We start from the raw sequence: 14,976 nt of genomic DNA, 5'->3' as shown, positions 1-14,976 counted from the left end.
TATGATATGTCTTAGTGTGGGTCTATTTGGGTTCTTCCTGTTTGGGACCCTCTGAGCTTCCTGTACTTGGATATCTGATTCCTTCTTTAAGTTTGGGAAGTTTTCAGTCATGCTTTCTTCAAAAACCTTTTCAATCCCCTTTGATCTTTCTTCTCCTTCTGGGACCCCTATTATGCGAAGATTGGGATGCTTTATATTATCCCATAGGTCCCTTATGCTATTTTCATTATTTTTTATTTGCTTCTCTTGTAGTTCTTCTGAATGGGTGCTTTCTATTGCCGTGTCTTCTAGATCCCTAATTCGTTCCTCTGCATTATCTAGTCGGCTTTGCACAGCTATTAGATCATTCCTCATCTCTGTCAATGAGTTTACCCATTCTACTTGGCTCTTCTTTATAGCTTCAATTTCATTTTTGACATATTTTATATCTCTAAACACTATCTCTTTTAATTCCTTCAGCAATTCGATCACTCCTTTTTTGAAATCTTGATCTAGTAGGCTATCGATGTCTATTTTGTTGATCTTTCTTTCAGGGGATTTCTCTTGTTCTTTTAATTGGGAAAGGTTTTTCTGCTTCTTCATCTTGCTCATACCTCTTTGGCACTGTGGTTTATGGAGTATCAGGTGTTTATTTTGGTCCTTAAGGATTTTATCTATCTGATGCCTATTTAGGAATAAAACTTAGGAAAAAAAGAAAAAAAATAAGAGAGAGAGAGAAAGAATTTTAAAAGAAGGGAGAAAGAGGGTTTGAAAACAGTGTATAATGAATAATAGAAGAGTGAGTTGAAGCAGAGTATTAATCGGGTTGAGACGTCCTTTTAAAACCTTTACAAAAAAAGGGGGGTGGGAGATGAATAGATGTATTTGAAACCTGTGTCTAATCAATAGCAGGACATCAAAACCCAAGAGAAATAGAAATGAATTAAGAAGTAAAGATTAAGAGAGTAATAGAAAATAGAACAGGTAAAAACAGATTTAAAAAAAAAAAGGGGGGGGGTTGTCGGTGTTCTCCTGGAGTCTGTGTGCTTTTAATGTGAAGTCTTTCTGTCTTTGTCCTGTTTTGGAAGCTCAGCTTGCTGTTTTCAGAGGCCCTCCATTGGCGCCCTCTTCTGTGCTGCTCCCAGCACCTGTCTGCAAGCTGATCGCGCCTCCTCCTAACACTGGGTCAGGTGCAGCTCTCTGCTGTGGGCGGGCGGGTCGCTGCGCCTCCGGATGCCGCAGTCAGATGTTGCAGACTGGCCGGGTAGGAGGGCGGGTCGTGCCCCCTCCCAGCACCTCGGTCAGGGGCTGTGCTCCTGCCCGAAAGGCGGGGGGGGGGGCCGCTCTCCCTCTACTTGCACCGCCGGTAGTTCCGCTCTCTGTGCGGCTGCGCGCTCCGCCCTGGTCGGCGCTCCGCAGGTGGGCTCGGGGAAGACCGAGGGACAGCCCTGTCCCTGCTCTGAGCCAAAACCAGCTCCTTGTTTGTCTTTGTGGAGCAAGTCTCTGAGGGACCAGGTTCTGCCCCGGGCTGCAGGCCAGTCTCAGTCTGGCCTTTGAGGCTGCTAAGACCTTCGGTGCGGATGCAGGTTTCACCCCCGCCCCCGCCTGAGTGCTCAGCGCGGAGGATATGGCGGCTGTGCCTGAGCCCCGCCTCTCTTCCCCCGAAAACTTTCCGCGGGTTTTCAGAGATGGGGGTGTGCACCCTTTCCCCGAGAGCACATGAACCTTGCTTTTTTATGGAGGGCCCAGGTTGTTCTGCCCTGTGCACCCACAGCCACAGCACGCAGCCCCTTGCGTTCCCCCTGGGCTGCCTCCGTGCAGCCACTTCCGTCCTCCGCCCGGCTTGTGCAGCCTGGCCCTGCCCGCCGCTGCCGGCCCGCGTCTCAGGCTGGGTGTCGGGGGGACGCTCTGTGCCTGTTTAACTTAGTTCTGTCAGTCAAGGGCTGCTCTGTACAGATCCGAGCCTCGGAGGCTCCCCCTCCGTCCCGCTGGCCTCTCAGTTGGAGAGGGGAGACCCAGCGAGCGAGCGCCAGTCCTCCTTTGCTGCTCCCTCTCCGCGGGACCCGTCCCGCGCTGCTTTGCCTTTTGTTCTTTCTTTTTTCCTTTTCTTGATTACCAGATTTTTGGCGTCTTTATCTTTTGAAGAGGGCGATGTTCTGTCGGAGTTCCACAGGTGCTCTGGTTGGCTTAGTGGGTCTGTAGATGTGGGTCTTGGTGTATTTGTGGGAGAGGGTGACTTGCGAGCGTCCTTCTACTCCGCCATCTTCTCCAAACCTCTTACTTCATTTCTAGACCTGTAATTTACCTTGTCTTTGTTATATTCTCTATTAAATGACTGAGAACACATTATGAAGATTTATAAGTATGCATTACTTTATTCCTTTATTGTTGTCCTTATATTTTTTGTAGCACAGGACTTTATTGGTGGTTACACAGCAATGTGATAGATCTTGAACTGATCTTTTAATGTTGACTTTCACTTTTAAATTGCGAACATCTTAATTCAGCAAATTTGTAGTATCTAAATCATAAAGTAGCCATAAAATCAATGAGAATATCAATAAGCATTTAGAGGTTTTTTCTTTCTTTCTTTCTTTTTTTTTTTTTTTTTTACTGGTAAGAAGTTATTTAATAGAGGCTTTTTCTGTGGCATGTGAGAAAAAATTGAGTGAATCAAAAGGATATGTTATTTGACCTTGACTTTTCCTGTAACTTTAACCTATACTGCTACCATTTAGAGATTTTTCTTATGTCTTTCATTTTGCAAACATTAATTGGATGCTTATAATATACCAGTACTGTAGAGTAAAAAGATATACAAGATTTAGTCTCTGCCTTCACTGACCATGTTGAGATAAGACATGTATACAGAGAAGCTAATATAAGGTAGAGTTGCCATTAAGTCTCCATTTAAAGGGCTATGGGAATTCAGAGGAGAAAAAAGTCCTCTGTGTTGGGGGATCAGGGGAGACCTTATAGGGGAGGTTGCACTTGATATCCTTAAAAATTGTTTCAATTTTAACAGTGGCGGGCATGAAGAATGACTAGGAGTATGTTGCAAATTAAGGGCCCAGCTTAGCCAAAGTCACTGAAGCAGGAAATCATAAGATGTAGTAAAGAAGTAGCGGTTCAGTTTGGCTAGAGCTCAGAGTTTAAGGAGTAGTGGGAAATAAGTCTGGAAGGGTAGATTGGAGCCCAAAAAAAGAAAGTGTCTTAAATTTTAGACTAAGGATTGCTCAGGCAGTGAAGAGTGCCTAAGGTGGTACTTTCCAAGCTCGGCTTAGTGGGCACATTTTTTTTTCTTTAAATAAAAGAGACTAAAATAAAATATAAAATATCAAAATGCCTTATAAATAGTAAGGTTATTATTTTGTGAAACACATATATACATACTTTATATGTGTGGTAGACTATTAACATGATATTGAGATATACACACACACACACACACACACACACACACATATATGTATATATATACTTCCTACTGTTAAACAAATTGTTGTGGTCAAACAAATTTGAAAGCTACTACCTTGAAGGATTTTGCAAAAAGAGTGACGTAGAATTATATGGCTGAATGGAACTTTAAGGGCATTAGGTTGCATCACTAATAATGCAAGAAATGGATTAGGGAAGTGGAATTCTGGAGATGAGTTCAGATTGAAAAGTGAAATGCTATGCCAGGTGAAAGGATCTGAGAATCTGAACTGGGGGAGTAGCAGTGAGAAAGTTGAAGAGGTGGGTTGATAGGGCTGATGGTAATATTTAAATAAAAAGTGACAAGGAGTCTACATAAGATATCTTGTAAATTGACAGTTCCATGCTAATTTACTCAGTTTTCACTGCACAGTGTTGGTAATCAAAGTGAATTACGATAGCTATATATTAAAAATAGTGTGATCCTCAATTTTGCAGCACCCTATCTTTGTCGTCTTTTTAATCTAGTATAAGATAGCGTAGAAGATGCTTCATATCAATCCAGGTTCATTTAATCAAGATTAATTCTTAGTAAGTGTTAGTCTTAGTGGTTCTTTTACATTTTCTTCATAGAGTTATATGTAGTACACATCAACTAAAATATTTTGTCCTTATTTCTCTAAATGAAAACACCTTGTGGGAAGACAATGTAAGATATTAATGCTTTTAACGTAATAGTAATGCATGTAGATGGGATTCAGATTATTATGGTCTTTCTCCAGTCTTTCTCACTCTATAATATATCCTGCAAACTCCTGCCAGGTTAGTCTTTCTAGAAGGTAGATTCAGTTATATTTATCTCTTCATAAAAAATCTTCGTTGTTTACCATTGATCCCCTAGGTGCTCTGCAATATGACTTCATCTTATCTTTCATATTTTCCCAGTATTTCGTCACATGGAACCTGTGTTTCACCTGCACTAGACTATTGTCAGAACTCATTCTTCACCACTTAGTCCATATCTGTCCTGCTCAGTGCTATGAGTTAGTCAAAAACATTTCCTGTCCAATTCCTTCTTTTACATGGCATCTTCTTCTTGATGTCTTCCTTGATATGCTCTCACTGAATGTAACAACCCCCTCTCTGGAACCTTCATATAACATTGTATTTCTCTTCTAGTACTTAATCTATTTTGATATACAGAGCTACTGATTTTGTTTTATTGAGTGTTTTGTTTTTGTTGTGGGTTTTTGAATAAAGGTTATGATTACTTCAAGGGGCAAGGATTATATTTTATTCTTTTTTATTTCTTGTGGGAATCCATATAACCCTTAAACTCTACAGGCATTGTGTTGAATTATTTCCCTGTGGAATTTAGTTTTTCCGTCTGTAAAATTTGAGTATTTTTTCCTTTTATTTATCTATTTGAGGATAAATGAGAAAATATATGAGAGCCTCTTTAGGTTTCTGGAAGATGCTATAAAAATTAGTTGTTTTTTAAAGCCTGCCAGCTTCATGTCAGTCTCAGACCTACTTTCTCTTCTATTCCCTGTCTTCCAAAATAATCCAGTAAAGCTAAATAGTCAGTTGTTCTCATTGCATACACATTTCCATTAGTATATTAATACTAAGTAGTAGCTGCAAGTTGGCATTGAGATGAGTGTAATTCCTCTTGACTTTATTAGTACATTAATGCAGAGGAAAAAGAATGGTAATCGTTCAGATTGTGAAAGAGGTTTTAATGGGGGCAAATTTACATTATATATTGGATTGAATTTATTCTTCTACATTTGTTGCCAATTATTTTTGGCCCTTCTGAGTCTTTATTAAGACTCTTTCAGGGAGATAATTCAGCCTTCCAAGGAATTAATGTTTTCTGTCTATTTTCCTATATGAGTAAACTGAGGCATGGATTCTTTCAAAATAAGGTAAAGAAGTGACTACAAAGATGACAAAGGTTCTTATTAATAGATGCCTTTTTTCCATTGAAAATTCATTTGGTGTATTCGTTTGGGATTTAACGCTATGCTTATCTTTAAAATCGAAGCAGTATATTTTCTATTAACTCATTTGTGAAAAGCCTCAAGCAAGGACTTTCATTGAAAGTTACATGAACTAAGTTTACAGAATTTAGACTTTTGAAATAGTATATGAAGAATTGAGAGATTTAAAAAATGGCTCTTTGAATGTCCAGAGGCAGTAAAATGGGACTATTATGTGCACTCCTGTATGTAAGAGCAGTTGTGTCTCATTGCCAGGAGAATTACACCACCCTTATTCATAGAATCTACAGTGCTGAGTGCTGTGGTCACTTTCTGTACTTACACAGAGTAGATGCTCAATGAGCAATTGTTAAATTAAACTTACTGAACAAAGTTAAGTATATTTAACCTTGACAAAATTTAGCTAATATTGATCCTTATAGATTTTTATAAAAATGGAGACAAATCAGAAGAGGCAGAAACTATCAGAGATTTATTTCCCTTCTTTGTGGAGGATTCTTTGCTACCTACTATAAGATTGGTTCTAGAGCTAGTGAAATGGTTCGTGGTCTGTCTTAAGACCAGTTTCCTCATGGATTCTTTTCTAGGCAGTCATTTTGCAGGGAGATGAGGAGAGGAGAGGAATCATCATCACTTGGTATGTAACACATGGTCTTCCCTTTTGAGCCTTTCATAATTTCACTCCTTTAACAATTTTTATTGGTCTCACTGCCATTTTCCTTAACCCTCTCCAGGGTTCTATTGATTTTGAGTGGTCATGTAACCTGGGCTTAATCATAGAAAGTTAGGAAGAATCAATCTAGTAGACTTCAGTGCAAGAAAATGTGATACTTTAAGACAGGATTTCTTAAGCTAGAGGAGGGAGGTGTTTTTGAACTCTGAAATGTTGTGCAAATTTTTTGTGAATGTAAATTTTTCTGGGGAGAGGTCCAAATTTTTATTTTAACACAGCGGTCTGTTCTTTTCAAAAGTTTAAGAACTACTGTTTTAACCATTGATTTCAGAAAGCCTTGTAGCCCAGGGGTAGTCCTGTCTACTTAAGTTGGAACTCTATTGTCCTCTGAGCCTGTAGCACATGCTGTGCTACGTGCTTGTGAGGTCACAGGGGGCTTCTGTGGCTTCCAAAGAGTGAAGAGGAGAGTAGCATGGAGGTAGCATCTGAGAGCAGATGAGGATGCCATGCATCTCTCAAGAAGGATATTAAGCTCTCCAAGATAGAAGAGTGCAAAGTGGCATCTTATAATTTCAGATAAGAAATGATGAAGACCAGAGAAGGGCCAACAGGCTTCGACCTTCTTTGTGTTCTGGCTGGTTCTTAATAGGCCTTTGGATTTTATGTTGAAGGATAAGGATGCAAAAGGCAGTGTTCCTAATTTCCTCAAATGTAGCCTTTTTTTTTTTTTAAATTTCTGTTGTGTTTAGTTATTCTTTTGGGTTGTTATTACATTATACCTTGTTTTACATCATTATTTGCATATGTATCTTCTCTGTTAGTTTACAACCTCTTGAAAGCATGACCCTGTGGTTTTCAACTTTGGATACTCTGCAGTGCTCATCATAGTGCTTTGTCCATAGGAGGTGCGCAGAATTTTTTGTTGTGTATTTGCCCTAGGGATGCCGTTGACGATTTTCACCTTATTAGATATTCAACTTTATAACAGTCCAAGGGTGAAATTTCTCTTAGGGCTTAGTCATTATTTTTTTTTTTAATTGAAGTATACAGTTTACAATGTTGTGTCAATTTCTGGTACACAACATAATGTTTCAGTCATACATATACATACATATATTCGTCTTCATATTCTTTTTCATATAAGTTACTACAAGATACTGAATATAGTTCCTGTGCTATACAGAAGAAAATTGTTTATCCATTTTATATATAGTAGTTAGTATTTGCAAATCTCGTATCTCCCAGTTTATCCCTTCCACCCAGCAACCATAAGCTTGTTTTCCATGGCTGTCAGTCTGTTACTGTTTTGTAGTTAAGTTCATTTGTGTCTTTTTTTTTTAAGATTCCACGTTTGAGTGATATCATATGGTATTTTTCTTTCTCTTTCTGGTTACGGTCTCCAGGTCCATCCATGTTGCAGCAAATGGTATTATTTCATTCTTTTTTATGGCTGAGTAGTATTCCATTGTATAAATATATGACAATTTCTTTATCTAGTCATCTGTCGATGAACATTTATGTTGTTTCCATGTCTTAGCTATTGTAAATAGTGTTGCTATGAGAGTTGGGGTGCATGTATCCTTTTGAATTAAAATTCCCGCTGGATATATGCCCAGGAGTGGGATTGCTGGATCATATGGTAAGTCTACTTTTAGTTTTTTAAGGAATCTCTGTACTGTTTTCCATAATGGCTGCACTAAACTACATTCCCACCAGCAGTGTAGGAGGGTTCCCTTTTCTTCACACCCTCTCCAGAATTTACTGTTTGTGGACTTTTGAATGATGGCCATTCTGATTGGTGTGAGGTGATACCTCGCTGTAGTTTTGATTTGCATTTCTCTGATAATTAGGGATGTTAAGCATTTTTTTTTCACATGCCTATTGGCCATTTGTATGTCTTCATTGGAGAATTGCTTGTTTAGGTCTTCTGTCCATTTTTGGATTGGGTTGCTTGTTTTTCTGTTATTAAGTTTTATGAGTTGTTTATATATATTCTGGAGATTAAGCCCTCTTCAGTCTTATCTTTTGCAAATACTTTTTCCCATTCTATAGGTTGTCTTTTTGTTTTGTTCATAGTTTCCTTTGCTGTGCAAAAGCTTATAAGTTTAATTAGGTCCCATTTATTTATTTTCACTTTTATTTCTGTTACCTTGTATACTGCTGTAGGAGAACATTGCTAAGGTTTATGTCAGAGAATGTTTTGCCTATGTTTTCTTCCAGGGGATTTATAGTGTCTTGTCTTTGATGAAGTCTTTAAGCCATTTTGAGTTTATTTTTGTGTATGGTGTGAGGGAGTGTTCTAACTTCATTGATTTACGTTGACTGTCTTGGAATTTAGTCTTTATAATAGTTTGCCTTACTGTAACTATTACATAGTTTTTGCTGTGTGAATACTAAATCATTCAACTCATTATATTTCCTATTTATATTGACTGTTAGAAGGCCCAGAGCCATATGATTCTGTTTCATTTAATTTTGTGTATTGTTTATGTAGCACTACTTGCCAGGCACTGTCCTAAACTCTGTGCCTTATATTCTGATTTATCCTTACATCAACCCTGATTTATTATCCATTTTGCAGATAAGTCATTGAGATATGCAGGTTAAGTAACTTGTCCAAGGTTACATAGCTAGAAAGTAGTAGAACATGTACTTTTAATCACTGTGTTCTGCTGCCTCCCAGCATTACATATGTGTAATGTGTAATTAATTCATGCAGATATTACCATATAACAATGCATATGTAATGCATATATAGACCAATAAGGCATGTGTGAATTGACAGTGAGACAGAGGAACAGGCATATGGTTTGATAAGGGGGATTATTAAGTCATGGGTTAAAATGATCTATCTGTGATCTCATCTTATTTCGAAGATCTTATAATAGTTTTAGATTATTGCTACTCAAAGTATGTCCAGAGGCTGGTGCTAGTCCATGAAGTGTTTGCTCTTAGTCCAAGGTCAGCTATTTATGGAAGTTAAAAATAAGTATTCAGAAACTTTTATAGTCATTTGAGAGTAATTTTGTATTTGTTGACTATAATAATAAAAATTTGGCCTGCATTTTTTTAATCTTAAAAAAATATTTTTTGTAATTCATTTAATTGTATTTTACAAAAGTTTCAGTTTTACAAAACTTTACAAAAGTTTAATTTGGAAATTAAAAAAAAATGGTCCTTAATTTTAGAAGGACTGTTCTAGGTAACAGTTTTTCAAGATTTTAGGGCTGTTGTTTGTCTGAAAAAGAAAATACATCATCTGTAACTTGAAATTATGTTCTAATCTAAACCTGGTGTTGAAAATAAATTTGGAATTAGTGTATTTGGCTGCTTTTTCAGTTTCTTGATTCTGTGAGAGAAGGCCCTAAATTGAATGGACTTCTTAGGGAAATGGGGCATTTTTCATTTTTGTTTTTCTACTTAGTACTTTTTCTGAAGAATGACACATCTGAATTAAGTCCTTGATCCAGGTTAGTTGCCTGAAGAACTTATCTATCATTTATAGTTACTATCTCCTTCCTTGACCTACCAAAGTAGCTAATAAGGTACTTTGAATTTTTTGTGGGTTCAAATGGTTCCCTAGAATAACAGAAAAGTAAAAAAAGATAAGAACAACAATAAAACATTGCTGATGATGCCAGCTAGGTGTAATACATTTTTCTATTTGTGGAAAGCAAAGATAGCTTCACTGAAATAATATTTGCGACACCATTCAGTTTTTAATTTTTCTTTTTCTTTTTGGGTGGGTTGGGAAGTCTTCTATTATATAACATGTTGTAAAATAGTTTCATGCTCAGTTACCAACCCTAATAGGGTCTTTCATTGTCCATGCAGTTACCATCTCCTTTTTAAAATAATCTCTTTTTGGTGATCCCGTAAAATAGTATTTGATGAGGAATCCACCGCAATATTTTTGCATGTTTAAAAGCTGGCCACCAAATAGAGAAATGGGCTAAGGATATGAACAGGCATTTCACAGAGAAAGAAATTCAAATAGCCAAGGAATTTTCAACCTCACTAACTCAAAAATGCAGTCATGATGTGGGCAAGATTAAGAAATGATACTGATTTTGGAGAAGTGAGTACTTTTATGTGCTGCCAGCAGCCCTATACGTTGGTTCAGCCTTCTTGAGGGTAATTTGGCAGAACTCGTCAGATGACAACAACAAAAAATACACTGTCTCTTTATCCAGCCCCTCCACTTTGGGGGATGTATTCTACGGAAATTAAGTTGTACTCAAAGATTTAGACATGATTGGCAAGCTAAATTATGGTGTATCCATACAATGGAATATGGTATAGCATTAAAAATGAAGTTGCAGAAAGACAACAAATCTATATGTATTACTAAGAGAAGGAAATGGATTACCAAATACTCTGTATGATATAATTACATTTTCGTAGATGTGTTTGTGCAAATGTATGTGTAGAAAAAGATCTGAAGGCTATATTTTAAGTCTGTATATGGAACATATTAAGAGTGTTTGTATAATTTTTGCACATTTGAATTTTTGATTTTTTTCCTGTAATGAGCATGCATTGCTTTTGAAGCTTCTTTGTTGAAGATTTGGCCTCCATTTTAAAATGCATGGAATGGTTTAGGAGTAAAGGAAATCTGATAATCAACAGGATGTCGCCTTTCCCCAGGTCCTTTTCTGAGGGTTCACCAGGAGCCTGTTTTTCTTTTCTTTCAGAACTGGTTCTTGAAAGCTGTGTTTGAGGTTTGTTTTTTGGTTTTTTTTTTTTCCTTCTGTGACAAATGTCTATCATTTTCTAAACAAGAAAGCCAATGTCCCAGTTAGGTGTGTGGAGTTCTTTTCATTTACTTGCAGCCCTGTTGTGTTAATACTGAATAGGCAGAGACAGCCTGACTGGTGGTGAAAGATGGTAAGCCCGCCTCAGGGCTTTTTCTGGTCAGCCCTAAACCTCTGATTGCCACGTTTTCCTAATTTCCCATTTCCAGGGCATCACTAGAGTGACCTTGCTTGCTGAATATGATGCTCTGAATCTCCAAGATTTTCACATACATTTGGAAGTGGGCAGCCAGGCGATTGTTTACAGGACTCCAAATGAACTGTGCACTCACAGCAAGTTTGATAAACACACATTTCCTCCTTTTATCAGTGAGATTGCAGAATGTGAAGTATGAGTTTCCAGTTTTACTCATTCCCCTCAACCCTTTTCCTGTTTAAAAACTTAGACATACTCATTGGATGCTGATCTGTCCCTGTTATTTATTTTGCTTACTGGTAGTCGACGGTTTATTCCAATACTTACCTAAGCAAGGTTTGGCAGTCATTCAAAAATAAACTTTCCATGTATTCAAGTTAAAGGAGATTCACCCCAAGGAATGTAATGTGAGCGCTAATTAACAGTAATGACTGCTAATCACTTTGCTTTTTATACTCCTTTAGGAGCACTGCTATTATCCAATGTAGTTAAGTAAAATGCTTGTATATGAATCAACAATGCTGCATCCTTTTAGCAGCTATTGCTCACAATCAAGCTTTGCATAAATTAGAATTAACCAAAATTGATTTTAATGTGCTTCATTTCTTTCTATGATAGTAAACTTAAATATCTAGTTAAGTATCCTGAATATTAACGACATTACCTATTTTTCTTCTTTTTTTTTGCAATCATCCTTATGGTAGATGAAAAACAATATTGCAAATAAATTTTCACAGTTTATGACATTTCTCTTAGATTTCTTTGAAATTGCACGTGACATACTCTTCATAGTCACAGTGGGCTTTGATTGTGTTGTGTGCATTTTATCAGATCAATGAAAAGCAATAGACTTGTGTTTAATTTTTCTGGTTTTGTGCACTTACTTCCTGGAGGATCTTACAGTTTCTTTAAATTTTATAGCCCATTTATATAAACTTGGTTCATAGAATTGTGCATTCAATGTTCATTAAAAAGGGTTGTTTTATTATGTTTAGTGTCTTATTAGACTATTATAAAAGCTTTCTGTTTATTTACATGCACTCAACATACCTACAAACTGCCTTGCCTCAGGAGACTAAGCAAAACTCATAAATTAATAATTTAAGGGAGCAATACTCAAGTAGCATTTTGGTTAAGTTAATAAGTTAAAGCCTTAGAGTCAGTGTTGGCCACTTTAACAATGCTTTACTTTTGACTTTTATTGGCTGAAAATAACTTGTTAAACTGAGGCTTTTGTAATAAAATGAAATCTACATACCATCTGAAGCCCCTTCTCCTCTTTTTGATTTATAAGTAGGTTGACATATTATTGAAGAATTTTTAACACTTTCACAGTTCTGCACTTTGATTTCAGAGAAGGTGCTAATCTCTCTGGAAGTTTGAGAGTGACAAAATGAGTTGTATACTGTTTTTCTAGGGAATTTGGGATTCTTTATTAGAGGCCTTAGTTTTATGATGGTACCTGTATTAATGTTGATTTGTCTAATCTGTGATGTGGTGTTGTGATTTGATTTGCATTAATGGAGTATTCTCCTTTCTCATTTTACATATTACCTCTAGTTCCTGGCATGATGTTCTTATTCTTATATCTAATATTTTTGTTTCTACAGAGCGTTCAGCAATTCATGACGTTATTTTTAAATTACCAAAATAAAATAATTTATTTCCCTTTCACTTTTATGTTATTTGTTGTGTCAGAAACTTTAATTTTTGGTGAATAAACAAGTATAAACAGATTAAGTGGTAGTGTAATAAGAAGCTTTATATTTTATATACTAGTCTTATTGTCATACATTGCAAACATATGTATTAAAAAAGACCTTTGGCACTGTACTTAATTGAATTTAGTTTCAAAAAATTGTAACAGGAATAATGTGAAAGAACCAAAAAAAATATGGAAGCTTAATTAAATGCTATCCATATGTAATTATAAAACTTGTGAGTATTATTGTATGTAACTTATTTATTTTATATCTCAGTACTACTACACAGTAGCACAAAATTTGTATCTCTGAGGAAAAACTTGGTTTTTTTTTTAAATTTTGCTTTGAGTTAGAGTGTTTATGTATAATAAAATTTTGTTTAAACAAAGGTGAAGATTTCAGTTTTGATCCTTTTTTTTTTTTTTTTTGCAGTGTGTTTACTTTCATGTGAGCATGATTGATCTGTAGCTGTCATTTTTCCCAAAGAAGGGACAAATGGAATTGGCCTTTTAGACAAAAGTATGCAAACAGACTGCATTCTTTCTGTTGATAGAATTATGGAAGGATTGCATGAGGTGCCACATTCATTTTCCTATTGATTGTGAAGAGGATTCTGCAGTGGGGTGCTGTTTCTATTGGATAAGGAGGTGCTATGATTAGTTACCTTTCTCATGAAAGCACTACAAAGGGAAATGCAAAATGTGTGCAATGCGGTGTTTTCAATTTGACAGTTGTTTTTGTTAAGTTTTTTGCCCCATTGAAGTCCAGCCTATTTTAGAAAAACATACATTTTGGTTTTTCCCCTTTATTAGGCTTAGTAGATTTCCTTGCATTTGACCCTTTAAAGAAATTACACATTTTAGACGTTTTTCTAGGCATCTATTGTAAAGCTTCAAAGCTAATGCAACAGTGCCCTCTATAGTCTTTTAGTGAACAGTAGATAAACGTAGATAATTTGGAATATTCAGGTAAGAAGCAGGATATTTAAATTTAATTTTTGCTCAGACAAGAGACTCCTTTTTCCTAAGCAGACATTCTTGTTTTTCACTAGCGGCTTTAGTTTAAACAAAGGGAACAAAAGACCATTCTGAGTTTTCATTTAGAATTATTGGCTACCTCTTGTGGTTACCCAGTGGTAAATCTCAAGTTTTATCAGACATTCATCAGAGTAATTTGAGATAGAAGGAATCTTACAAGCTGAACTGTCTGTTCATGAAATATCTTTTTGAAGTTGAGTTCCAATAGGAGTATTTAAAAAAATAGTTTAGTTCCTTTGTGCTCATTTCTTCTATTTAATTAGAGCCTGAGTAGGCTGCCTAGAACTTAACTTTTACTTGTTCCTGAATTGGGTAACCCAGGCTTTATACATGACATTATTTAAATTCAAACTAAGGAGTTACACAATGACTAAAGTATTTGTCATTCATTAGCATTGATTTAAATTTTAGATTTTCCTTTCTCTCTTTTTTGGTTACCTTTTTGATCATATATGTTGATAGCAAATTTTTCATTGTAAAACAACTTTATGCAAAGCTATTAGATTATAGTAAAGCAGGTATCATATTTACCTGTGAGGAGAATAGAAAAAAATTCCATGAGCTAAGTTTGTTTTGCTTCTGAAAGCTTTAATGAAAAGAGCTTGGGCCTAAATCCTAGCTTCTCCCTGTATTCACTGTGAATTATTGAACACATTTCTTAAACTCTGAGCCTGCTTTTTCATCTGCCAAATGAGAGTAAACATAGCTTATCTTTTGAGGGTTTTGTGTGGGATGAGAGATAATGTCCATTAATTGGCCAAGTCATAGATGTTCAAATGGTAACTTTAGTCCAAAAATCACAGTGTGAAGGTAAATGGCATTGTATTATATGGGGAAATTTTAATATAAAAATCTAAAACACATTAAATGCGTTATAGAGTTTTTTCCTTTTACATTCTGACCTCATAACTTCTGATGATTTATATAAATCTGGAAGCTGGCATGGCATTCCTTGGTAACGTGAACTGACAAAGTGAAATGTGCATTAACTTTCAATTCCCTGCAGATCTCATCCCCAAACTTCTCTAATAGGTCATGTTTATAAACTCTACTTTAGTAGATATTTACAGAAGCCAGTATTTGGCAACATGTGAAAACTGATAATAAATAAAACTCAAAAAAAGAAATCTTTAATTTTTTTTTCCCATCAGTGTATCTGGGAACACTTAGAATACTTTTCATTTACCTGTGTTCTTAGTGATAGTTTAGAGCCC

The 14,976-nt window shown here is 36.1% G+C and overlaps 1 protein-coding gene across 4 annotated transcripts in view; it reads left to right on the top strand.

The window, feature by feature from the left end:
• DPH6 (diphthamine biosynthesis 6) overlaps positions 1–14,976 on the top strand; it is a 174,218-nt gene that overhangs the window by 20,988 nt on the left and 138,254 nt on the right. Inside the window, exon 4 of one of the 4 annotated variants that reach the window (XM_074365879.1) lies at positions 11,036–14,692. The exons of the other annotated variants lie outside the window; for them this stretch is intronic. Within the exon in view, the coding sequence (XP_074221980.1) occupies positions 11,036–11,221 (186 nt within the window). The 3' untranslated portion in view covers positions 11,222–14,692. Of the gene's footprint in view, positions 1–11,035; positions 14,693–14,976 lie in introns of those variants that run through there. 4 annotated transcript variants of the gene reach the window in all.

The sequence above is a fragment of the Camelus bactrianus genome, chromosome 6 (genome assembly GCF_048773025.1).
Source record: "Camelus bactrianus isolate YW-2024 breed Bactrian camel chromosome 6, ASM4877302v1, whole genome shotgun sequence".
Taxonomy (NCBI): Eukaryota; Metazoa; Chordata; class Mammalia; order Artiodactyla; family Camelidae; genus Camelus; species Camelus bactrianus.
This window is presented reverse-complemented; position numbering and strand designations above follow the sequence as displayed.